The sequence below is a fragment of the Equus caballus genome, chromosome 17, assembly GCF_041296265.1.
Source record: "Equus caballus isolate H_3958 breed thoroughbred chromosome 17, TB-T2T, whole genome shotgun sequence".
Taxonomy (NCBI): domain Eukaryota; kingdom Metazoa; phylum Chordata; class Mammalia; order Perissodactyla; family Equidae; genus Equus; species Equus caballus.
Window position 1 is genome coordinate 47,804,119 of NC_091700.1, and position 26,172 is coordinate 47,830,290.

General features: G+C 40.4%; 1 protein-coding gene across 3 annotated transcripts in view; it reads left to right on the forward strand.

The window, feature by feature from the left end:
* Positions 1–1,130: 1,130 nt before the first annotated feature.
* EPSTI1 (epithelial stromal interaction 1) overlaps positions 1,131–26,172 on the forward strand; it is an 85,613-nt gene continuing 60,571 nt past the window's right edge. The window contains exons 1-6 of one of the 3 annotated variants that reach the window (XM_070239821.1): positions 1,131–1,258; positions 1,569–2,001; positions 19,600–19,655; positions 21,735–21,818; positions 25,055–25,128; positions 25,805–25,888. In XM_070239821.1, the coding sequence (XP_070095922.1) occupies positions 1,844–2,001; positions 19,600–19,655; positions 21,735–21,818; positions 25,055–25,128; positions 25,805–25,888 (456 nt within the window). In that variant the 5' untranslated portion in view covers positions 1,131–1,258; positions 1,569–1,843. Of the gene's footprint in view, positions 1,259–1,285; positions 2,002–19,596; positions 19,656–21,734; positions 21,819–25,054; positions 25,129–25,804; positions 25,889–26,172 lie in introns of those variants that run through there. The other 2 variants (XM_005601253.4, XM_005601254.4) reach the window with 2 other exon arrangements.

Consider the following 26,172-nt stretch of genomic DNA (forward strand, 5'->3'; position numbering starts at 1 on the left):
TATTATTATATATCAGCCCTATTGCAAAACTTTCTGTGCCTCCCACATTGCCTACAGTAGCAGTAGTCTCGAAAGGTGGTCCTGGGACTAGCAGCATCTGTATCACCTGGAAATTTGTTAGAAGTGCAAATGCTTGGGTCCTACCACAGACCTATTGAATCAGAAACACAAGGGTTAGGGCCCAGGCATCTGTTTCAACACACCCTCCAGGTGGTCCTGATGCCTGCTATAGTTGGAGAACCTGTGGCCTACTTGATAGAGCTTGAATGCTGTAGGGTAGCCTAGAAACCCTGACTTTTTTCCCCTACCAAGTCTCTTGCCACCTTTCTCCCCTCCTGTCCCACCCCACACTGCCCACCCTTCAATTTCATTCTTTCATTAGCTATCAAACATGCATTTGTCTTTCTGGTCTAAGCACTGATGATGTAAACAGGGCAATCTAGCTCCTAAGTGGCTGGCAGCCCAGGGGCTGGGGTGCTCCAGCTACAGCACCCCACCTGGAGTTAGGTACACACCTTGTCATTTCAAGCCACAAGCCTCTGCCTTTGAGGCTGCTTCTTGGTGAACTCCTACTTGTTTCTTGGCTCATTTTCAAATGTCCCTTTTCCTTGAATTACTCAGAAGGCTAATCCTAGTTTCCCTGAGCATCCCCTAGCCTTACACTTCCTCTTGTTACTTCACTAATCCCACGGTGGCATTAGAGTTTGTCTACCTGTCTGCTAGAATACAGGTTATGCGAGGGAAGAGCCTTCTCTCATCTTTGTGTAGCCAGCGTTGTGACAGTGGAGATCAACCCAGCACACATCAGAATCATCCGGGAGCTCTTGAACATAAACGGATGCCAGGACTCACCCCTAGACCTACAGATACAGAATCTTGCAAATCCGTATTTAAAACAATCCCCACACCATAGTTGAATCATTGCACACTGTCTTGCACACAGCAGATATTTAATCAATATATTTTTTTTTTCCTTTTTCTCCCCAAAGCCCCCCGGTACATAGTTGTATATTCTTCGTTGTGGGTCCTTCTAGTTGTGGCATGTGGGACGCTGCCTCAGCGTGGTTTGATGAGCAGTGCCATGTCCGCGCCCAGGATTCGAACCAACGAAACACTGGGCCGCCTGCAGCGGAGCGCGCGAACTCAACCACTCGGCCACCGGGCCAGCCCCTAATCAATATTTTTTGAACGTCTGATCAATCACTTAGCAAGGCGCCTGGAGGATCCTCTCTGCCTACCCCTCAGCTTGCTTCTCCAGGTTCTGTTTTCGTTTGCTGTTAATTTCACTTTCCATTTCCTTTAATTTGAAAGTATTTGCACAACAACCAAACAGCAGTCATGACTGACCAAAGGCAAAATTTTATTTAGATGATTTTAATTATTGACCTTATGTCTGGCATCTGAAGGTTAATAGATTGTTCACAGTCTCAAATATCCAGCAGTAGCCTCGAATTAGGGCTACCTGTTGAATAGTCCCCTAAAGTATCTTTCAGGATTCCAGTCACCTCGAGGCTACTTTCTCAAGAGGTGTCCGTGGCTGATCATAGCTATCTTTATTATCCTCTAAGGTGGTTGGGAGACCTTACAGACTCACCAGCAACGGGACAAGGCCATCGCGGGCCGGCGGGCGCTGCTACCTGCGCTAAGGTCGGAAAGCGCCTGGGTGGAACTGAACGGGGAAGTCCCCCGGCGGGCTCGGCCTGCAGCTGCTAGCGAGAAATCGAAACTCAGCTGTTGAAACCGCTCCCCCTGCTCTTCGGAATCGCATCTCGAGACTCGCTCAGCGTCCCAGCCCGCATCCCTCCCGCGGCGGCGGCGGCCGGGGACCCGCGGGCTCTGAACCATGTACACCCGCAGTAAGGTAGTGGGCTCCTCCTACCCGGTCCGGGACCCCCCGGAGGGGCGCCGGGAGCGGGACTCCTTACAAGGCCACAGGCAGGATTTGGAGGCGTCCCCTGAGGACCCTTCGCGGGAGAACCGGGAGCACGCGGGCCAGAGCTTGTAAGTATTTCACAACTTGCCTTGGGGGACGGGAGCCCCGGCCCCAGACATACTGACAGGCACCTGCTTGGTCATTGGAGTTTGATACCACAGGGGACCAATAACAGGGTTTTTGAGAGAATGAAGGCTCATTTGCCTAAACAAAAGCACACTTATAAATTGAGTGTGCTAGTACGCGGTCCTTTACTAAAATATGTGAGCCCCATTCCTTTCACGACCACGACTTTCCTGAATCTGGGGACCGGCTACGGAATTGAAAGATACCGGTGTGTAGAAACTGCCTGGGCTTCTTAGTGATTTTCTAGGGATCTCCAGAACTCATACTCTAACTAGTATGAAGATAATTTTTTCCTTACTGTTTAAAAAAAATTGGTGCCCTAAATTCCATCCTCACGTCACCTCCGGGGGGGGGTGGTGCCGGGAGGGGAAGAGGAAATTGTGATCAGGGGTAGATCCAAGTGCTGCCTCTAGGAGCAGCTTGCACCCCAACATAACTCTCGGATAAACTAGCCTCTTAGGACCAGAGGAGGGGGACTAAGAGAGGAAGGAGTGAGTGACTGGATGTTTCTTGTCCCTGGAATTAAGTGGTCTACCCAGGAACAGAGAGGTAACATTTATTCTTGGTCTTTGGTTCAGGCACTCCAGTTAGTATCCCAGAAACATGTATTATGCAAAGTGTCACTGATCCTCTTTCCACCCTATAGAATGAGCTGCTTTAACTCAACAGGGCGCTTTGTAAAGACATTAGCTGCTTTTGAAGTGCTGCCTCTGTGAATTGCAACTGTCCAAATGGTTTCATTTTCAGTTCTCCCTTTTCATCAATGTCTAGACAGGTGAAAGACAAATGCTGTTTGCCAAGGAGCAATATATAACCTTATGACCAATAAATAGATTTTCTTTTATCCCTTAACTTTGGGAAGAATTTGTAAGTACCAGGTATTTGATATTATTCAGTTTAGGTTTATCCTTTGATGGGGTGGGTGATCTGGGAGATTTCAATTAGAAATTGCTGCATTTCTGTCCTCCTCAGAATAAGAGATATCTTGCCACAAAAGAAGCGCATTAATTTCAAGTTACCTACCTCTCTATAAGCTGTAGCATTTAATGTAACAGGTCATGGACATATAGTTTCATGTTGATGATAAACACCATCTACATGCCTTTTTTTCTATGAAAAAGTATCTACTTAGATATAATCATTTATTTGCAAGCTCAGATCATCTCACAAACATTAGCAATTGCATCCATCTGTTTTCTTTTTGATTGTAAATTACCTCAGAATCTTGCTGGACCACATTTCTCAGAGAGGGGCAGTTTTCTAATTAATTATCCAGATCTCAGTACCTGAAGGCCTCACTGCATACTATTTTGTGATTTCTAAGATTTGTCTATAGACCATTAGAGAGTACGTGGGAGAGTTCAGTTATCTTTCACAGAACTCTTCTTCCTCTTCTTTTTTTTTTTCCATGTAACCCAGTTGCAATAAGTAGAGCATTATAATGTACATTCCCTTTTAGATATTTACTATCTAAGCTCCTGTTTGGACCACTCTGAGTTCTACCTACATCTCCATTAGTTACGTATATCTACTGTTTATTCTCGCTTGTCTCCTTTAATGGAAGTGAGAAACCAAGGAAAATGGTTGAATGCAAGTAACATCTCAGTAAAATGCACAACCAAAAAAAGCCATTAAGAAGATTTTATTTGGGGGCCAGCCCCACGGCCAAGTGGTTAAATTCTCGAGCTCTGCTTTGGCAGCCCAGGGTTTCCCCGGTTCTGATCCTGGGCAAGGACATGGCACCACTCATCAAGTCATGTTGAGGCAGCGTCGCACATGCCACAACTAGGTCCCACAACTAAAAATATACAACTGTGTACCAGGGGACTTTGGGGAGAAAAAGGAAAAATAAAATCTTTAAAAACAGAAAAGAAGAAGATTTTATTTTTTTTTGGCGAGAAATTAGAAGCACTTTCTGTTGGAAAATTAAGAAAAAGGAAGGAAAAGTTAAGTGCCTAATAGTAAACATTCATTTATTCACTCTCAATGTGAGCTTATTTATGTGCTAAAGGGTTGGAATTTTGACTGTTTTGTGTGCATCCTTCCACTTATTCATTAGGGAAGCCCCAGTGTGGGCATCGGAGCATGGGCTTTGATGCCTGGCAGACTGGGGTTCAGGTTCTGATTCTGCTATTACTTGTCTCTGAGCTTCGACAAGGTGCGTAGTTGTTTTATGCCTCAGTTTCCTCATTACTTAGAGTGAGATAATACCGATCTCTCAGGGTTTTCTTTTAGTGTGTGTGTGTATGCACGTGTGTACATGCTTGTATGCACAAAACGTGACTTCATGACTGGCAGAAAGCAAACATCCAGGAAATGTAGGGTGCTGAAGCCTTGAATTCATTTTACAGAGGTTTATTGACCAAGTACTATGCTGTTACCCTGAAGTGGAGTGTTTGTGCCTTGTGAAAATATCCTGATTTAAAACATGTGCTTACGTATAAATAAAGAGATTTTAAGGCAGTCTCTTAAAATGATTCCTGAAGACCTCTGATAGATTCTAAAGCAAGGCTGAGTTCTTGACTATATTTGGATTTAAGTGATTATAGGTATTTACTAATTCATACTGGCTTTCCCAATTGTTTTTAGTTGGTGATTTTATCTTGTCCCTAAGTTTATAAACTATCTATACAGATTTAAAGAGGAAAAAGCTGCCATAAACTTCGAATCTAAAGTAATCCTTTACCCTCTGTTTCAATATTTTGCTTGTTTGTAAACATCTTTTACTTGCTTATATCGTATCTAGATAAATTTAAGACTAAGGCATGAGTTTTCCTGGAAGGGATTTCTGCCTCACTTCATCCAATTCTGGGCAACAGGCTCTTGCCTGTGATAGCGTTACACGGTTCACTCTATTCAGATACACTTTATTCAGATACTTTTCTGTAGCCAGACCTGAAGTAGTCCTTTAGCTTGATGCTGTTTGAAGGAAATAAAAAGATGTTCTGAAAATGAACCTATAATATGGAATTTTACTCTACAGCTAATTTTAACATAATTTATGTACAAACTGTTTGCCGTGACATATTTGTGGCCTATTTATTTTGAGAACTGCAGACACTTAAAGATGAGCAATAATAATAGCAAACACTTATGTAGTGCTTAATATGTGAAAGTGCATTGTGTATATTAACTCTTTCAATCCTCGCAACAATCCTATAATAAGAGAGGATCTCTAGCTCTGGATATTTAATTAAAAATATAGGAACAAATAACAACTACAGTCGTGCACTGTATAACAACCTTTCAGTCAACAATGGGCCGCGTACACTATGGGGGTCCCATAAGATTAGTACAAGATAGTCTAGGTGTGTTGCAGGCTATACCATCTAGGTTTGTGTAAATACACTCTATGATGTTTGCACAATGATGATGTCGACGAAAATAATCTATCCAATCTATAAATGAAAATTTGGGTGAGTTTATTCTGAGCTTAAATTTGAGGATTATAACCCGGGAGAGTCTTTCCACAAAGGAACAGAGCACTCCAAAGAGGGGGGGGGGGGTATACAGGGTCGTTATATACCCTCAAAGAGGATGTTTCACATATGATTGGAATGTCCCTTTTACAATAGTCGCGAGACTACTCTGTCGGCACAGCCGATTGATGGAAATAGCAGGTAGGTCTTCTGTCTCGGTGAACACAGCAGGGTGGCAGTCTCTTGTCTCCAGCTGGGTGGTCACAGGTGAGCTGGGAGGTGAGTGCAGCAATCAGTTCCTAGCCTAAGGAAAAATGCTAATGTGGGGGGGAAGTTGCATCTTTATCACAAGGGCCTTTGTTCTGGCCATAGGAAATGTCTAAGCAGATATGCAATGCGTGCTCAATAGCCAGTCAGGCCCTTTTGGAGGAAAAAAAGAGAAGGCAGGCCGAATTAGGTTTATACCAAATGGCTTCCTCATATACTCCAATATATCCTATTGCTTGCCATTTTTATTTGTCAATGAAATCGCCTAACGATGCATTTCTCAGAATGTGTCCCTGTCGTTAAGCAACGCATGACTTGTACTCAACAAAAGACAAGCCCTTATGAAGCTTATATTCTAATTGATGAGACAGATATTATCAAATAATTGCATGATTAACTCTTTATATGCAGTATAAAGGAAAATCAGGGTCTGAGCTAGTCTTGGGAGCAAGAAAAGTGTTCCCAAGAGGTGATGTTTGAGCTGCTGTCTACAGACTAATTAGGAGTTGTGTGGGGTTTTTTTCCCTGATAAATATGTCATTCCAACACCAACTAACCACAATTCAGTTCAGTTCTGACACTGACTGCTCTGATTTAGCACAGATGCCACAAGTTAGGGGCTCAATCCCACACGTCTGCCTCCACTTTAGAAACATACCGCAAATGGGATCCCCAGGCTACTACGTTTCTGCCCAGCTGACTACAAAGCTGGGAGTTCCTACAACTTTCCCTGCCCTTAGGTTTGATAATTGACTAGAATGACTCACAGAACTCATGGGAACCACTATACAATTACAGTTTTATTATAAAGAATATAACTCAGAAACAGTCAAATGAAAGAGATGCGTAGGGCAAGATACGGGGGGAGGTCTTACATAGAGTTTCCATACCCTCTCTAGTGGGTCACTCTCCCAACATCTTGATGTGTTCACCAGTCTGGAAGCTCCCCAAATCTTGTTCAAGAATTTTTACTTAGGCTTCATTACCTAGGTGTAATTGATTAAGTCATTGGCCTGTGGTGATTGAACTCAATTTCCAGCCCCTCTCCCTGCCCCAGAGGTTGGGGGTGGGGTGCATCTGAAAGTTCTAATCCTCTAATCACATGGTTGGTTTTCTGGTACATAGTTCCCATCCTGAAGCTATCTAGAAGGCCCCACCAGGAGTCATCTCATTAGCATATGATCATACTCTTATTATTTGTATTTCCAAGGATTTTAGGAGCTGTGTGCCATGAACCAGGGACAAAGACTAAATATTCATTTTTCATTATCCCACAGGAGTTTAAGTAGCCTCTGTGGCAGCCAGGGAAGCTTTCTGTTCATATCTCCTTCAAAAGAACTTACTATGAGGAGCATAGTCAACTGACAGCCTCAGCTGCCAAGCATTTGGATACATTTCACCCTTTGCTCTGAGAGCACACTTATTTTGCACTCTTCCCAGCCAGTGTCTGAGTATTTCCAGGGTGCTAGTGCCAGCCCATTCCTGGCCCCTGTGGGACTCCTCTATTCGGCAACAGTTGCCAGAAGACCCCCCTTTGACCTAGCCAAGATTTTCTCAGAACTATGTAGCAGTCTGAGGCTCTTCCTACTCAATCCTCCTTCTCTCTCTCCTTTAGTAGGTATCAGACCTGCTCATGTTCTCACGGCTTTCCCTGCCTACTCCTGCTCACTCAGCTTTTATCATTCAGAGACATTCCTCCAATAAATCTCTTGCGTGTCTAATCCCATTATGATGTCTGCTCCTTGGAAGATCCAAAGTGATATAGCCTTAAAGATATACCACATTCCTGAGCACAACTGCTTAGACAGTATGTCTGTTGGAGTGCTATATGTGTGTTCTGGGGAAGCCCACTCCTTTTTCGTATTTCCTCCCGTGGGGCTCCGGGGACATTACCTAGTTTCCTTATTCTAACTTCAATACTTTTCCCAGCTTGTTGTGTTCCAGGGAAGGAAATAACCCTGGTAACTGATACTTTTCCTTCCCTTCATCCTCAAACTCTCAAGGGAGAGTGAAGGGAGAATAAACGATGGCTTGGTAAGACAACTTATTAATGGCCAATCCCTGATTTTTCTCTCTTTTCCCCTTAAAGAGCACTGTGTTACATTAGTATTAAACATTTTATACATATAAGATGGGATATAAGGTGGGATATATGATAACATAGCTATTAAGTTATAATATTCAATTTTTATAAACATCACTATTTAATAATTGTTGAGTATATTCTGAATCCTGAAGTGTAATTTCCTATGTCTAACACAGATGATCAGAAACATTTTAAGCCATTCGTGACTCACCTCATTTGAATCTGAACTAGCCACATAAAATAGTCTCAAATTAAGTGCAAGTTTTTACAAACTGTAAGCACCTATAAGAAATGGTTTCGCTATTTTTGCTTTACTGCAGTGCCCCAGATTTCTCTTCTGTCTCTTCATAAGAATGTGAGAAAGTAAGCTTTGGCCTCTAGATGTTAAATGGCATGAAAGCATCAGGTTATTACTACTCCCTGGAGATGGAGAACCGAATAATGCCAAAGTTCCTTTTAGTGTGATGAAATAGTAGTACATAAGAAGAGAAAAATCTGTGACTGATTCTAATGAGTAATCTTCTTGATGGCTCCACATAGATGGCTATTCATTAGGGGACTATTTAACTCGATCTCCAGGCGAAAGGCTCATAAGCATTCAGAAAGTTTGTAAAAAAACAGAGAGTATTTAACGCTTAATGAGAATTATATGGCTTAATGAACTGGGTAGGTATCTCAATGATTACCAGATTCTACTACCAAACTAATCAGTAGAGCTCTGGCTATGTGACTTAGTTTTGAAATGAGAACTATGACAAAACCTTGAAGTACTGTGGTAGCATAAAGAAAATTTGTTGTGACTAGAATAGTTAAACTGGGTACCCCAAAACACTAAAACCAAACTAACAATCAGTAGCTCAAACTCTTAATCGTGTGCTAAACCTTGTGCTATGCATGTCATATAATTCATTTTTCTCTTCACAATAAACACTTTGCCACTTTACAGTTGAAGAAACTGAGTCTTGAGAGAGTAAATGATTTCCCAAGGTTTCATGGCTCTGTCAAGTCTCAGAACCAGCACTCATCCCTGAGTCTGCCTACCCACGTCTGAAATCTGAGCACGGTATGGAGCAGGGGGAGGAGTGACAGTGCAGCTAGCTAATTTCCTATCAATCATCATATTTTCACATCAAGAAAATAGAAATTCTATAGGCTAAAGAGAGTGGTACTATAGAAACAGTAATGTGACATTTATTTACAGCTTTACGAGAGCAAAGTTTCTGTGGGTTCCTCTTTGCTGCTTTTCTTAAATGACAGCTTGGTGGGCTTGCATTAGAGCAGTTCTCTCACTGTCACTGTTTCTGAGCAACCTAAGCAACATCCTGCCTTCCAGTGATCTTTGAGACTTCTGACCGTAGCCTAGAGTGAGCAATTCCTTTGTCATTCATGACCTGGTACATGTATGGGTATGTATGAGTTTGTAAATAACTGAAAAAAATTTCACAAAACAATTCTCACCCTCACTATATGTAATGTACTCTGACATTTTCTATTTTTATTCATTAAAAATAAATCCATTAAATTGATTTCATGACCCATTAGTGGGTTACCGCCTACAGTGTGAAAAGCATAGTTCTATGCATGGCAGAAGAGATTGTTGGAGTGGATGGCAAGAAAAGACATTTTGGTTTGATTAGGCCCCATTTCCCTTCCTGTTTATGCAGGAGGGTAGAAATTATGGTCCTGTTTAGAAGGAATTTCTAACTTTTCTGCACTAGATTCCACTCCTCTGTATGATATGCATTTGCAGTCTGCCAGGTCTTGGGGAGCAATCATCTTTGTTCAAATACAATATCAAAAATGAGTGGGCTTTTCTCAAAAAGTCTTTGACAGCTGAAACAGTGAAACAATAAATCAACAGGCTGATGAAAGGTTGAGAACACACAATACTTAGAGTAATCAGTAGAAGCATAGCAGAAATGAGAAAAAAAAACTTAGTTCAATTACACAGTAAGGTTACTTACTTCAAAGTCAGCAGAGTGCTGTAAGGTTATACGTATTGTTAAGGTTAATTGCATCTATTCAGAATGTATTTGAATCTGAAACAAAAGCCTAACAGGAAAAAATCATCAAAGGGAGAAGACTGCATTTGAAGGGTCTGTTCTATATCAGAGAATGAGCCAATGATGATGAGTCCTTTGTTCTGTAATGTTTGTAATTCCCCCCCCCCCCCCCAAATATGAACACTTAAAAGGCAACCCATTAAAGTCCTGCAGAAAAACTGAAGACATTTACCATCATTAAATCTCAACGGCTAGTATTGCCCAGTGTTTGTTATACTATGGAAGAGGTGAGAGCAGAAATCTCGTGCTATGGACTCTTGCAAGAACATCTAAGCACCTGCTTTAAGAAATCTTTTTAAAAATATTTCCTCATTTAAAAATCTTTAGAGTGTTTTTCCCTGATTGTAAAAGTAGCCATATCTGCTTGTGATAAAAACTCAAACATTACAAAAATAATCTAGAGAGTAAAAGTCCCCTGCAATCCCAATCCTCAGAAATAAACACTTTAAACAATTTGATATAAAGACATCTTTATTTTTAAAGTGTAGGTTGTGCTTTTGGAGTCTTTATGCCAAGTAGAAAGTCTTTGACCCATTATGCCCTTTGATTTCTACTGCCAATGGAAGGTGACAGGCAGATATGTTCTCTTTCTAATCTTTATTTTAAAATGTGATTGATCCAGCTATTCCGCTGCTGGGTATTTATCCAAAGAACATGGAAGCACGAATGCATAAAGATATATGCACACCTATGTTCATCGCAGCATTATTCGCAATAGCCAAGACTTGGAAGCAACCTAGGTGCCCACCAAGGGATGAATGGATAAAGAAGATGTAGTATATAAACATAGAATACTACTCAGCCATAAGAAACAATGAAATCCGGCCATTTGTGACAACATGGATGGATCTTGAGGGCATTATGCTAAGTGAAATAAGTCAGAGGGAGAAAGTCAAATACCATATGATCTCACTCACAAGTAGAAGATAAAAACAACGACAAACAAACACATGGAAACAGAGATTGGATTGGTGGTTACCAGAGGGGAAGCGGGGAGGGAGGAGGGTGAAAGGGGTGATTAGGCACATGTGTGTGGTGATGGATTATAATTAGTCTTTGAGTGGTGAACATGTTGTAGTCTACACAGAAATTGAAATATGTAACTATGTCCACCTGAAATTTATATAATGTGATAACCACTGTTACTGCAATAGAAAAAAGAATAAAAATTAAAAAGAAATAAAGTACTGACAGAAGAAAAAATGTGATTACTCTCTATCATATAGGCAGATACTGTTTTTCACATTGGTTTGTTATTTAGTCATACAAGGAAACAGCCTTTGCTCTAACAATGGAATCTTGGGTAATATCTCCTATGTAGTACTCTTTCCAAAAATGGTTAACCTGAATATCTAATCATGAGGAAATCATCGTTTCCTCAAATCCAGATTGTGAGGCATCCTATAAATTCTGTAAGACAATTTACTCACTGTATTACTTAGAGTTCTCCAGGGAAAAGGACCAGTAGATTTTATATGTATATAAATATGTATATATGTACATCTACATATATGTGTGTGTGTGTATATATATATATATATATATACACATATAATCTCTTCATATACATATGAAGAGATTTATTATAAGGTATTGGCTCACATGATTATGGAGGCAGACACGTCCCATGATCTGTCATCTGCAAGCTGGAGACCCAGGAAAGCCAGTGCATAGTTCAAAGTCCTGAAAGCCAGAGAGCCCCATGGTGTAGCTTCTTTGAGTCTGAAGGCCTGAGAACCAGGAGTGCTGAGGGCAGGAGATTGATGTCTCAGCTCCATACTCAGGCAGAGAGTGGGTTCAACTTTTCTCTGCCTTTTTGTTCTATAGAAGCCCTCAATGAATTGGATGACGCTTATCCACATTAGGGAAGGCCCTCTCCTTTACTCATTCCATTGATTCAAATGCTATTATCTTCCAGAAACACCCTCACGGACACACCCAGAAATGATGTTTAACCAGATATCTGGGCTTCCCATGGCCTAGTCAAGTTGACACTTAAAATTAACGTGACACCTGGACTCTTCAAAAGTGTCCGTCATGAAAGAAAGAAAAAAGTCAAGGAAACGGTCCTAGATTATCAGAGTCTGCAGAGACATGTCAGACAACAGGAGTGTGTAATCCATGATCAGATCCAGGATGAGGTGGGAGGTAGGGAAGAATATTGAAATAATTGGAACAATTTGGAAACTTGATTATAGGTTGAATATTGTATTAATATTAATTTCCTTGAGTGTGATAGTTATTCTGTTTAATTTCCTTGGGTGTGATAGTTATTATGTTTAAGTAAGAGAATCTCTTTGTTCCTGGGAGATAACCTATTGAAATACGTAGGGGTGATGTGTCATGACTCTGCAGCTTACTTTCTTATGGTTCAGATAAAACAAAGGAGAGGAAAGAGAGAAAAAGTGAATGTGGCAAAACATTAAAAATTGGTAGATATAGGTAAATAGTATATGGGTTTTCATTTTACTAATATTTCAATTTTGCTGTAGGCTTAAAATTTAAGATAAAAAGTTGGGAAAAAGTAATTTTAGATACCATCCTAAAGTTCATTGTCCCGCTCCCTTTTTTCCTTTATTCTTTTGGAATCTGGAAAAGTTAAAAGGAGGTTTGTCATGAAGCTGTATACTTAAGATTTGTGCAGTTTGCCCTAGGTATGTTATACTAAAATAAATAATTTAAGGAAAAAACCAAGGCTCAGAACCATGCTGTCTTTTATAGGAGAAGACTGTTTACTAACCTTTAATGAAATAGTTATCAATACCACTTTGCTTCATGCGGTGGTCCTTACTGCTTCTGGGACACTGAATGAAGAAAAGAATCAGGAGCCAGGATACAGAGGTTAGAGGGAAATGTCACAACCAGGGGTATAAAAAGGCAATCAGAAAAACTAGGTTGCATATATAGTGGAAGAAGATACAGCAAAAGGATTCAGTCACAGCAGGAAAAAGGAGATGTACCAGTGATTTAGGGCTAGTTCTATTACACATAGTAAAATAGGTGTCATGTTGTATACATGTTATATATAATTATAAGTATATTATAATTACATGTAATAAAATAGATATCCCCAAATAGGTGTCTTAAGCATAGATGGCTTTCTTTGTTTCTCTCCTATAAAATGTCTGAAGGTAGGTAGTCTAGAGCTGGTATAGTACAAATAATAGGCAACCATAATAAAATGTTTATTTCCTAGCATTGTTCTAAGTACTTATCTATACTCTAAGAGGTAGATAGTTGTTATCCCCATTTTATAGGTGAAAAAATAGAAAAACTAAGTAATTTGCTCAAAGTTGTAGTTAGGAAGTAATAGAACTACTAGGCAAAGCTAGGCAGTTTGGCAAAAGATCACCACTAATGTGGTGGTTTTATAGTCACAGGGCACCAGATTGCTTCTGTCTTTCTGCTCTGCCATTTCTGATACATGTCTTCCATATTCAAGTTGCCTCATTGAACGAGATGGCTGCTTGAGCACTAGCTACCACTTCAGCCTTCCAGGAAGGGGAAGGCAACAGAAAAGCTTTGCCTGTCTGTCTCCATTTAAAGGGGCTTCCCTAGAAATCCTTCTCAATGACTTCCACTCATATTCCATATCCCAAACTTAATCACATCGTCATACCTAGCTATAAAGAAGTTTGGGGACCATAGCATTGATTTTAGAGAAGTATTAGCATTTTCTTCTAGATAATGTTCTGTGCAAAGCTTTATTATTTTATGCTTTGTGTATCTTGCAAGATTGTTTATAATAATGAACAACTGAAACAACTGAGATGGTTAAGTGAGTAGTTATATTATGAAGCATCCATGTCATGAAATATGTATGTAGCCATTTAATAGTAAGCTTGTTATATGCTTAATTGGGAAAACTACTTGGAAGGGAAAGCAGGATATAAAATTGAACTTAAGATATCATTGCAACTGTGTAATAGTATGTACAGGACATAGACTGGACTGCAATTCACCCAAATAAAACTGTAACTGAGATTTCTGAGGGGTGGAATTATGAGTGACTTTTAAACATTTTAAAAGTAATTTTCTTCTATAAGCATTATGTTTTTCCAAAATCAGAAATAAAAGATGAATTTCATTTTTAAATGTTCTATCCAGAGATTTAGATACAAGCCCCTTATGTCTTGCATTTCTGGTTTTATCCTTTAAGTTAATAGATAACCCTGAGGAGCAATGCTTAAGACATGTGAACATAATCAGATGTTAGTCTATTAATAATAATAATGAAAGAAAATGTATAGCCCATTTGATAAAGTAAGTGGTTTTTGTGCAAATGCCAATTTCCTTGTTGCTAAGCTATGCTTAAAAAGAAAGTTAATCCTAAATATTCTCTGTTGGAAATGATAGCCCTCCTTGGGCCTCTTGTACTCTTGTGTGTCTTGCTGGATGTGCCAAGACTACACTCCTAAGCCCTCTTTGACCTGGACTATTTCTCAGGGTTGTTACGTAGCTGGGAACTTTGAGAGATGAGGTACACTCTCTCTGGGACAAAGACTAGGCTTTCCTACTACCTGCTATAAAAATGGTGGATTCCCCAAGCTCAGTGTTCCTTGGCTGTGACGCAACACGCTTTGTGTGCAGCATCCATCATTTTGCCGCCATAAGACTTGGGGCCAGAGAGAACAGACATAAATATGCTCATGCTCCTGCTGCTTGCTGTGCAATGAGTAATAAAGTTCATTGTCTCTGACTCAAGAGTCTCGTGTCTTTTGCCAGCGTGCATGAAACAGTAACCAGTAACTGTTAGTAAGGTTAGCTTACAAGTAGGGTCAAATTAATTGCCAGACCTGACATCTCTATGTTCTTGAAAATATAAATTTCGTATAGTTATTTTACTGAGGAAGCAATTTTATATGTTTTGTAAGTATACCTACCATTTGGTCCCCACCTCTACTCCCATAATTGGTTTTTGGCCTCTTAAAGATGGAGTCTCTGTAATATTGTGTTTCATATGTATTCTTTGTATCTTTACAGCGAATCCTTCTTGCTTTCTTTTTTGCATAGCTCTATGTGTGTGAGTTTTTTATGTGAAGAAGTATGACATTGCTCAGGACTACCCTCTGTCATTGCGCAGGTTGGTAACTGCACAAATTTGCTTGGCTAAAGTGGTGATTTGGAGCTTAAATACATACCACACCATGTACTCTGAAAGAAGGGGCACTTTTTTTTTTTTTAAAGATTTTATTATTTTTTTTTCCTTTTTCTCCCCAAAGTCCCCGAGTATATAGTTGTACATTCTTCACTGTGGGTCCTTCTAGTTGTGGCATGTGGGACGCTGCCTCAACCTGGTCTGATGAGCAGTGCCGTGTCCGCACCCAGGATTCAAACCAAGGAAACACTGGGCCGCCTGCAGCGGAGCATGTGAACTTAACCACTCGGCCACGGGGCCAGCCCCAAGAAGGGGCACTTTTTATAATTTACATAAGTATACTGTGTCCTACTAAGCCATTGCCCTGCGTGAGGATCCTGGCATGGATGGATGTGTGTGTGTGTGTGTGTTTAAGTACTTCTTTCTACTTTCCATAAAGGCAACCTATGAACAAAAGCCCTGATGACCTGATCTCTTGTTTATCTTTTCCTTCTGGGTATTTTCAGTGCTCTGGGTAACTATTCAGCCCTCTGCCAGAAGCTGTGAATTACAGAACTTATCAGCTTTACATCAGTTTCTTGGGTGTGCAGACAATGTCTTGGGCTGGGCAGGTTCTAAGACAAAGGAGAATTCCTGAGCCTTTCCACTCCAGGGCTGTGAAGTGCTGGCTTAGGGTTGGTGTAACAGGCTTAGGGGTCAAGGATGATTTAGTCAGCCTGATCTTATCATTTTTTGTTTTTCTTGGGAATGTGGTCTGTTTATAAAAGAACTTTTAGAAACCTAAATGCCTGAAAAGTTTTGGCTCATGTTGGGTAAAAACAATAAGCTTCAGATTCCTATACTGAAGGTCGTATAACAGAAACCAACATGGAAAGCCATATCTAGAAAATAAATCTCTATCCAGTGCCTTTGATTAACCGAAAATCCTTCGTTTTTTCAATTTTACCCAAGGATAAGATTTCTTTCAACTATGAAAACCTCAAACCAATTCTTTGTAGGACAGTAGACTTTACGTGTCTACTATTCAGCTTGAAGTGTTTGGAATTTACTCTTCTACCTCTTTCTGAATTTTTGCTCTTGACTATGTTTCTTTTTCAGTCAAACCAGTGTTGTTCCTAATTAGAAATTTAAATTACATCTGCTGCAGTTTGTACACACCAGGGGATATATTTGTGTAATACTCTTATCTAGCCAAGATATTTTTCATAACTCCAATCTAACATTTTTTCAGAGTGCTCATTGATGAGACCTTATAAAAATTGTGCAAGAATGTACACAAGAGAAGCAGTTGCGTAGCTCAGGAGAGACCTCACAAGGAAACCATTTCCTTTATTTTTTTTTTTTTTGTGGTGCAGAAAAATATTTTTCTCTTTGTCTTGTGCTATTCTGACTTATGTTCTCCCTTAGTCTCCCACACTGATGTGTGCTGTTGGAAAGTGAAAACAATCTTACAACTTGAGATATTTCATTAAATTTCAATGAGGTAATTAAGGAAACTCATTTTCAAAGATATACATTTATTTCAGTAGCTTGAATGTTGCTTAATCAGGAAATGACCGGAATACTAAATAAAGGTAGGTTGGGCTTGTCTAGATCAGCAGCTTTGAGAGGCAGACTGTTGAAAGGGCAGACTTGGAGGTTAAAACAGCAGAGGCCCTTGCTGTGGGTGGAAACTAATTGGCTGAAAACATGAATAAGTTATATTTTTTACTCATGTCAAGGAAAAGCTAAGAGAGAAGGGATAAATATTTGTATCTACCAAGGCATTATGCTCTGCCACATGATAGTAAAAAATAAAAAGCAGATCCTTAGACTTAAGCTCCTTTTCCTGTAGCAAGAAAGAGGACTAGAAGCTCAATTACTTGGCAATGCTTTCTCCACTTGGCATTTTCAGCCAATAAAATATTGGCTGAAAAGTTGCTAAGGAATTCTCTGACATAAAACATTTATTACTGGGACGGCTGTCCTTGAGCCTGGGGTTATGTTTAAATGCTTTCAATTAAAAGCCTCTGATTTCAAGTCTAGATAGTTATTTCCCTCTTTTCATGGTCCTGTCCTGTGTCTAGCTACCTGTAGGCTACACATGTTGATCATAGATCTAACACAGTCCTATTCCTAAGACTGAAGATTTTAGTATGATGTTGTCAGACTTAAATTTAATCAGATTAGACACTGTAGAATAAACTCTTTTCACAACTTGTTTTTCTTTCCAAACCTTTTCCAAAATTTTCATGAGAGAGACCTATCGAGCTTGGAAAATTCTCTGTGAAGCTGCTCTTAGCAAAGTCCTAGCGAAGAAGCCCTGTTTGCCATTTCAGATCCTATCCCTTAAGCCTCACATTGCTGTTCTTCTTCTCTGAAGTTTTCTTCCCCTCTGGGATCTCTGTGACTCTCCCCAACCTTGGATGTCTGACTACTTACATCATCCCACTTTGACACTTGTTCGGATATCCGTGTGGTGTACTCTCATGAATTGTTCCTAACTGCAGTACAAGCTCCTTTAAAGTGGTTGGTGTCTATTTTTTGGTGTCTCCTCTCACTCTTCATAAGCCCCTAACACAACAAGTCCATAGTAAGTGCTCACTTAAGTAGGTTATTTATTTTTTTGGAAGTCTATGAAGAGGTTGAAGTTAAGGACAGTCATGTTATGCTTTCTACACTGAGCTGAAAAATTACCTGCAGACATCCAACTGGTCTAAGTCAAAAGTCCTGGGTTAGAGTCTCAGCATTGTGGCTTAATTAACCACATGATCTTTGGCATGTGATTGAACCTCTGTGTCTTTATCAAAGATTAATCCGTAAATGCCCTTTTAGTCCAAATGTTCTAAGACAGCTTGATTGATCTACAGCTGTGGTTCTCAAAGTGTGGTCCCAGATCCAGAACGTCAGCATCACCTGGGAACTTGTTAAAAATGCAAGTTATCAAGCTCCACCCCAGACTTACTGAATCAGAAACTCTGCACTTTAACAAACCTCCAGGTGCTTCTGATGCATGCTAACGTTTGAGAACTACTGATCTGTAGTATAGTCAAATCCCTGGTATGGTAAGAAGCTCCATATCACAATGTTAGTGGACATTGAAAATTGTATAGTCGTTTCACGGTTCGCATTTAAATCCAGTATCTTAGTGTTTCGTCTTTAAGGCTCTGCAGAATGGCTCACTATTTCATATTTAAGTTTGCAGGTGCTACCTACAGAAATTGCAGCTCTCAAGCTCCTATAAAGTGCTGGCAATTGAGGAATGAGAAATCCTTCTTAGAGTGAACAAAGCATATGCAATGGACAGGGGATTAATTTTTGGCGGCAGCCTCCTAATTGTGTATTCATAGTGTTGTATGCATGCTAGGCTACACAAGCAGCGTTTGCTGATGTACATTAGGTAATTGGGCATCGAGCAGTCCAATTTGCATGCAAAGGTGGTTGCACACCTCCCATTTACAAGTCTAAAATTAAAGCCCAGTTGAAGCTGGCCGAAGGCTCGCTGCTATGAATATAACGAGATAAAGAAGAAATGACTTCTGTTAATCAGCACTTTTGGCCTCTACTGTTCAATCTTTGCTAATTTGTCCTTTGAAATTGTACAATCCGTGTTGAAGGGAGAAACTTCTGAGTATCTGGGGTTTTTTTTAAAAAACCTACATTTATAAGCTGATTGTGTTTATCCATAGGATTTCCCCTAAAACTATACCAACATGTATACTGTGGTCTGTTGCTGTGCTGTACTTTTGCTCTATGAAGTATTCACACTCTTGTAGGACCACATGAATCATCTTAAAGAAGAGCACCCCCGCCCCGCTTCCCCTACACAGCACAGACTCACAGACTGGGTCTGTGGCATCATTTCATTTCAGTTTACCCCATATTCGCCAAACAGCTACTTTGTGCCAGGCGCTGTGCCAGGGGTGTGTGTATATAGATCAATCAAGCACAGTTTCTGCCCTCAAAAGCTCGCAATATTTTGACAGCTTCCTGGTATCTGTGTCAAATATTTTTGCTTAAATGAAGTTTTTCCTGATCCCCCGTGAACTGAGATGACTCCTTGCTTCTCTGAGCTTCTGATTATGTTCTACCTGTGTCCCCAGGAGAATGGGGGACCCAGTGGATCCATGCCTGGAAAAGTCAAAGCCCAAAAGCACAAGACTGTGGCCAGTTGGCTACTCAGACGGGTCAAGAGGAGAAGGATGCATTGCAAATGGCCTGGATTCCCAGTTTGTGGGAACAAAGAATGCATGAATGTTTACTGTACTCCCAATGGACGAGAGTGCCAATCTGAAGCCCTGTTAAAGGGACTTGCCCACAAGCTCCACCTAGAGGAACAATGAATCCCTACAAAGTCAGTCTCCAAGAGCCACCTGTGAAACTGTCACTTGTCACTCTTCACCAGTTGCTATTTCCATATTTGGCTGTGTGCATTTGTTTTACTTTGACAATTAGATTGTAAGCTCCTGGAGATCAGACCTGGGTCTTAAGAAGATTGTCTTCCATAGTACCTATTTCATGGTGATGATCATAAACACGGTATATTAGTAGGAATAATGTCTGGTGGTTTATAGGCATTAGTTGTGTCTCATAATAATAAGCAATTTTTTTTCTCTTCATTCTAGCAGAGGTGCATACACCTTGATAGCACCAAATGAAAACCGAAGAAGTCAGATACGAAGGAGTACGTATACTTACTCATTTAACATTCAGAATGCTTCTCATTTGCTAATAGAGCACAGTTAGTCTGCTTTGGTCTGATGTATTTTTATTTTCTGATTTGTATAGGCTCACTAGGTCTCATCAAGTTTTCTTCTTTTTTCACGTTAGCAGTTTTAATTATACCTTTTAAAATTATTCTATTGTTAATGCTTCTAAATTTGTTTCTTTGTGTTAATAGCAGAACTCGTAGCATGATTGTAAGTCTCAGATGTCTGTTGGGCTTAAACAATTTCACATCTATTGCCAACAGACCTATCTGGTTCCTATAAAGTTAGGTTGCCTGCAGATATTTTTACAAGACTATGAATACTTTTGAAACAGACAAGTTATATATGAAATAGATCATGAAAGAATTTGTCCCTTTCTTGATCTGTCATCTCCCTTCTTAACAGAATTTTCCTTCGCCTCTGTGTTCCCATTATTTTGTAACTATCAGAGTCTACTCTCAGCTGTTTTTATTTGTGTCCTTCAGTTTCCTTCCCTAGATTATAACCTCTTTGAGGGCAGGGACCACATCTGACCCATTTTTGTGCTCCTTGTACCTAGTGGGTATATAATATGTTTGATTGAAGTTGTACAGTAAAATAAATGCTGCTCCTTAAAGTTACAACATTATACTTTAGAGTTGGAAGAAGAACTGAAGTTCATGTAGTTCACAAAGAAGTTATGAAACTTGTTCATGTCAAGTTGTGGGGCTGGCACTGAGATTCTATGCTCTCCTTTATTAGATCATTGGTAGGAAATTTAATTTTGTAACTAATGATGGACATAAAGCAGGAAAGCAACTCTGTAAGGTGTCTCCACCCCACAGGTAGCCCCCTCAGTGGTACAACTGGGTCAACGCAGAATATGACAATAGCTGCTATGTAGACATAGTAACTATGAGCATTGCTGGCAGTTGACCAACAGAATCCCAAGGGTTCTGGCATCTTACAAGCTTTGATTTAAATACTTAACAGGAATTTAGGCCTCAGTGTGGTTTGGAGTTTTGAGATGTTTCAGCAGGTTTTTTTCCTCTAATAATTAAAAAATATCGTAAATGGACCTTTTGAACAATCAGCTGTAATGGGGAGATGAGGGCATGCGCCATCAGAACAGACCTGGTGTCTCTCTGGCGCCCCCTGCTGTCACTCAGTGTGCATATTTGGGGAATGAGCACGGCTCCACAGGGACCTGGCTCTGCCTAGTGGTCCCAAGTGCCAGGAACCATAGTGGGGGCTGCCCCTCCCTTGGCACAGAGCCCTCACTCCTCGTGGTTGCAGTAAGCTTGGGAGACATTTAAAATAAAGTGAATATGAGCATCAGAATTCTCTGGGGATATATGTTTACCTAGGTATGAAAAGTTCTTATTGACATATGAATATTCTAGGTTTGCACACATTCTTTACAGGAAACTTTTAAAATTAATTTGATATAGGGTTTTAAGAATGCCAGAATGGGAGGTAAAATGAAACTTTTTTTTTTCTTAAAGATTGGCACCTGGGCTAACAACTGTTGCCAATCTTCCTTTTTTTTTTCCCCCAAAGATTGGCACCTAGGCTAACAACTGTTGCCAATCTTTTTTTTTTCTGCTTTTATCTCCCCAACCCCACCCCCCCCCCCCCCCCCCCCGTACACAGTTGTATATCTTAGTTGCACGTCCTTCTAGTTGTGGGATGTGGGATGCTGCCTCAACGTGGCCTGACGAGCAGTGTCATGTCTGCGCCCAGGATCCGAACCCTGGGCCGCCGCAGCAGAGCAGGCAAACTTAACCACTCGGCCACAGAGCCGGCCCTGAAACTTCTTTATTTTAGTAGTTCAGGTTGTTTTTTAGATTTGGAACTTATGTGCAGATTCTTGGAGAGAAAGTGACTCAGGGGTGCACCCAGGGTGACTGCAGGGGGTGAGGACTTAATGGTGTCTTCCCTTCCTAGGTTACCTTGTCCACACATGCTTGCATGTAGTTAGTTGCCCTCTGATAGTGGTTACTTATGTTTTCAAGGGACCAGTTTCCTTTGCACATTCTAATCATTGATGGTTTGATATTTTTTACCTGGCTTAGTTGCTGAGAAAGAGCTGGAGGATCTGGAGAAGTGGAAAGAGCAACATAGAGCTAAGCCAGTTAACCTGGTGCCAAGGCGGCTAGGTAAGCCAGCAAACCAGCTGTCTGAACGGGGGAGGACGGGGCCACCCATGATCCTGTGAGCACCTTGCACGTCTGTCTTTGAATGTACATAATAGGTTATTGGGTCGCTGTGCTGCTTGGAATGGAATGCGTTTAAAGTCAAAACAATTAAGCATGCAGCTATGTTATTGTTTCTGATTTTCTGAAAGTAGCAAATGTATGATGCCACAGTTACGTGGGAATAAAGTGATAGCTTAATTGCCAAATAATTTAGAGCCTCTTAGATGATCAACTCTGAAGAAAGCTTTCCTGGGGTGCTGCATATGCCCTGTCATAGCACTAGTCAGGATAGGAGTGCACGCTATCACAAGCATATTAATCATGGCAGCTCAATGCTAATGGGAAAACAATGAATGGAGAGTCAATTCCAAAACTAAGATGAGAGTGAGCTGGGGACCCAGAGGTGGGTTGAAAGAGAAAGATCACCTGTGTTTTCAGTCTACAGATAGAGACCTCTGGGCCTCTGGAGCTCACGCTTCCAGTGTGATGAATTGTCTGGGCTGCCTTTGCCCTGTATTTGAATCATTTAACGGGGATACCACCTAAAGGGAGTCATTCATGGCTATTCTTCTCTTTTCTCTTTCAGCAGCCGTTGAGAACATAAAGGGCTGGATACACGGTTCCCACAGATTTAGTTAATACAAATGTGTTAGAGTCAGGGGTCACTTACTGTCACAATAGTTTTAAAGAAGTATTTTTTCTAGGATGTAGGTGAAAATAACCTAATTTGGAAATCATTTAATGAGAGAATGTAATAGTATTATCACCATCATCCCACTGTATTTCATGAAAGGAGTTAATCTCAAGTGTCACCTTTATGCTGAATAAGCCACATTTCAGGAGTACAGCCAGGAAACAGCTTTGTCCTTCCTAAACTGGCCCCCTCAAACCGGCTCTGGATGAAATTAGATGTTTTTGGTCTTTCTGAAATAATAAAGTTGTCCATAATTCCAGGCATAAAACAGTGTCATTTCAGTAATTAAAGTTCAGTCCTAGGTACTAGTCAAAACTCTCCTACTAATGGAGATGAAAGCTGCTTTGCTCCTCCAGCCCGGGCCTATTTTGGGTAGCAAGCTAGCAAAGGAAATGGGCATAGTTGAATTATTCTCTGTTGACTCCTCTGTTCCCAGAGGACGTAAGACAGGTAGGGGTCTATGGTGCAGACCGACCCCGGTTTCTTCAAGTCTTGTTGTATGCTTCCTGTGCATCCTCCCCTCTGGGGTTCATTGAGTTCTTCAGAGTCCCTCCTTGCCTGCCATCCGTCTTTCACTTGGATTTCCCTGATAGAGATGATACACTTTCCTGCTGGTAGGGCTTGGCTTTGCTGTCGGCTCTTGGTAGGTAGACTCTCTTTAGGGCTTCGCTGTTCCTCTCGGTGGCCCGCATCGGCAAGTCCTTTCAAGATGGCTTTAGACTGGCATTCTTTTTCATGACAACCCAGACTGGAAGTACACAAAAGACTTGTGCATCCTTTCTTCCCATGAACTCTGGGAATGCAGGCCATTTGCCGTGCAGCCACCTCTTCTGGATGACCCTTCTGAGTAGCCAACTGACAGTCACCATGTGCCTTTAAGCTCTGACTTTTCTAGGAAAGTCTTAGTCCACTAAGTCCCTTGGTCTCTTGGGGACACAGACTGAGCTCTCATAGTGATTTTCATTAAACATCTCTTGCTCTTCTTGACGTGAAAGATCTTTCTTCCCCAAACACACACACAGAAGAGATGGAATACACAAAGACATCTTTCCTCTCATTTCTACCTTCCTTTGATCTATCCAACCTCTTACAGGCTGAAGGTAGTTGCTCCTTAAGGTTCCCCAAATTGGTTTTCAGTTACTCCTTGCAGCTCCTACTTAGGGAGCCAGGCATCTCGCTTTGGAATTTGGAGCAGTTGGCATCTCTTGTCTTGCGGCCTAAGCCAAAAAATGAGCAGGAGTCTCATTGCAACTTTCTGTTATATTACATATCTAGGAAAGGTCATGGATATGTGTGTGGGAAGAGACTGGGGGGTGGGGGTAGAAAAGCAAATTCTAGAATGTAGTAAACTTTGAGATGAGTTTTGAACAAAACCTGCAAATGCTTAGATTTCTGACTTTCTCCGTTTCTCCTAATTCTCAACTCCTCCCCCATCCCTCTATCCCTTAAAATATTAGAATGGTTCTAGGAGACATTGCAAGTGGCTGTAACATTAGATAAAAGCTTCAGTAGCCCCCACTGTTTCTTTCCCATTTTCCCATCCCCCATAACAGAGACCGAAGGGCCAAAGTCCAACAGGGCTTACATATCTTTTGGGACTTAGAAGAAAAGTCTCTATGGTATTTTTATCAGTTCAATTATAAAAACTACAGTGAATGCAAATTGTTTTAATGCATCTTCTGTGACAGCGAGTCTTTCAGAGAACTGACACTTTTAGTGATCAAAGCACCAGAGAATTATTTCAAAGGAATCTTTATAATACATATACCACTCTTGCATAAACACTGAGAAATCCCTAAACAGCAATTTTAGGTGATTGTCAAACTTGCAAGGATTTCTGGCCTCAAATTATTTTAGGTTTAAGAGAAAGCAGGCAAATAATCTAACATCCATATTTTTCTCTTGCATATCCAAAGAAAGAACAATAAATAGAATGGATTGACAATCAATTACCAGCTGGAATATTCCCATTGTACTTTTAAAAACCGGGTTATAAAAACTACATACTTGTCTAGTGGCAAGACCTCTGAGGGTTTCCTGAGCTTTGTTGCCTGAATGTGGGGCAATAGAGTAAGAAGAAGGAAAGCAATGACATTGCTTGTCATTGCTTGCCATCTTTTTAGGTTAAGGAATGGTCATACTCAAGCAGGAGGAATATTCTAGAATTTCCAAGTCAGGCATTATTTCTTATTATTTAGCATGGGTCTTCAGGTATGATTTTAATCTAAGTCAAAACTCGAATACTTACACTACTGAAAAACCTTAGTAGGTTGTCCTCTTCTTTTAGGAATATGGCCTTATCTTTCCATCAGCTCTGTTTCTCTTTAGAGCAATTACCATTCTTTAATGTCTTATTAAGAAAACTGGTTATGTCTTTATTTCCAGGGGTATGAAAATGTTAAAGAAACTCGTGGTGTAGACTTATCATGTATTAATTAGTCTTTGATGGCTGACATTTCAGCTTAATATTCATGTTTCACCTTCATGACCTTTTTTCCCTTAGGTGGAAGCCAATCAGAGGCTGAAGTCAGACAGAAACAACAACTCCAACTGATACAATCTAAATATCAGCAAAAGGTCAGAATCCATTTCTTTTAGTTTAATTTTGGCAAGGAATTTGAGTACCAGGACTTTCAAGTAACTGTGAATTAACAGCGACTTTACCAAAACCAAGAAACCTTTAAACCAGTGGGAAAAGGAAACTCAAAATCAAAGAAATCAGAAAGTAAGAAGTAAAGAGATAAATATCTAGAATTCTTATCCAAGGCATATATTGGTCATCAAGGTCCTTGATTAAAGGATTTTTTTCCCCTAGTTTAAGTTAATCTCTACTATGTTTTGAATGTTTTGGTTCCAAGAACACGGATTTGTTTACCCCATGCCAGTCGTGAAAATAGTACAAAAAAAGATTTAAGATGCTAGTGATTTTTTTTACAATGAACATTATGAATTTTATAATCAGGAAAAATTATCTGCCGCTTTTCCTCCCCAACCTGGTGCTGGGGGGTGGGGGTGGAGAGGCAAGGCAGAGACAGAGACCAAGAAGAAACACAAAGAGAGAAATTTCCTAGGCAGGAGATGGAGCCTGACCATTCTCTGTGATCTAAGTAACTTGCAGTACCAACCTATAATCATGGTGAGGTATAGCACAAACAATACTGTAATTTGCCTTTCATCATAATTTTGTGTTACAGAGGTTCGGACTGAAAAATAGTAACTGGTTTTTATCCTCTGTAATCTCAATACAATTTAGCTAAAAAGAGAAGAATCTATAAGAATCAAGAAGGAAGCTGAAGAAGCTGAAATCCAAAAAATGAAGGCAATTCAGAGAGAGAAGGTAAGACGGTGGAGAGGATGATTCATTAACATTCTACTCAGGGCTTACTATGTGCCAAGTTCTCTTCTAGAGAGTGTCCATACATTAACTCATTGAATCTTCACAAGAACTCTATTAAGCATATCTTATTCTTATTACCCAGTTTGCAAATGAGGAAACTGACACAGAGAAGGTAGATAACTTGTCCAAAGGCTCACAGCAGTAAATAGAAGAAGTAGGATTCGAATCCAGGCTGACTGGCCTCAGAGCTAGAGTTCTTAGTCACCACACTGTCTCTCCTCCCA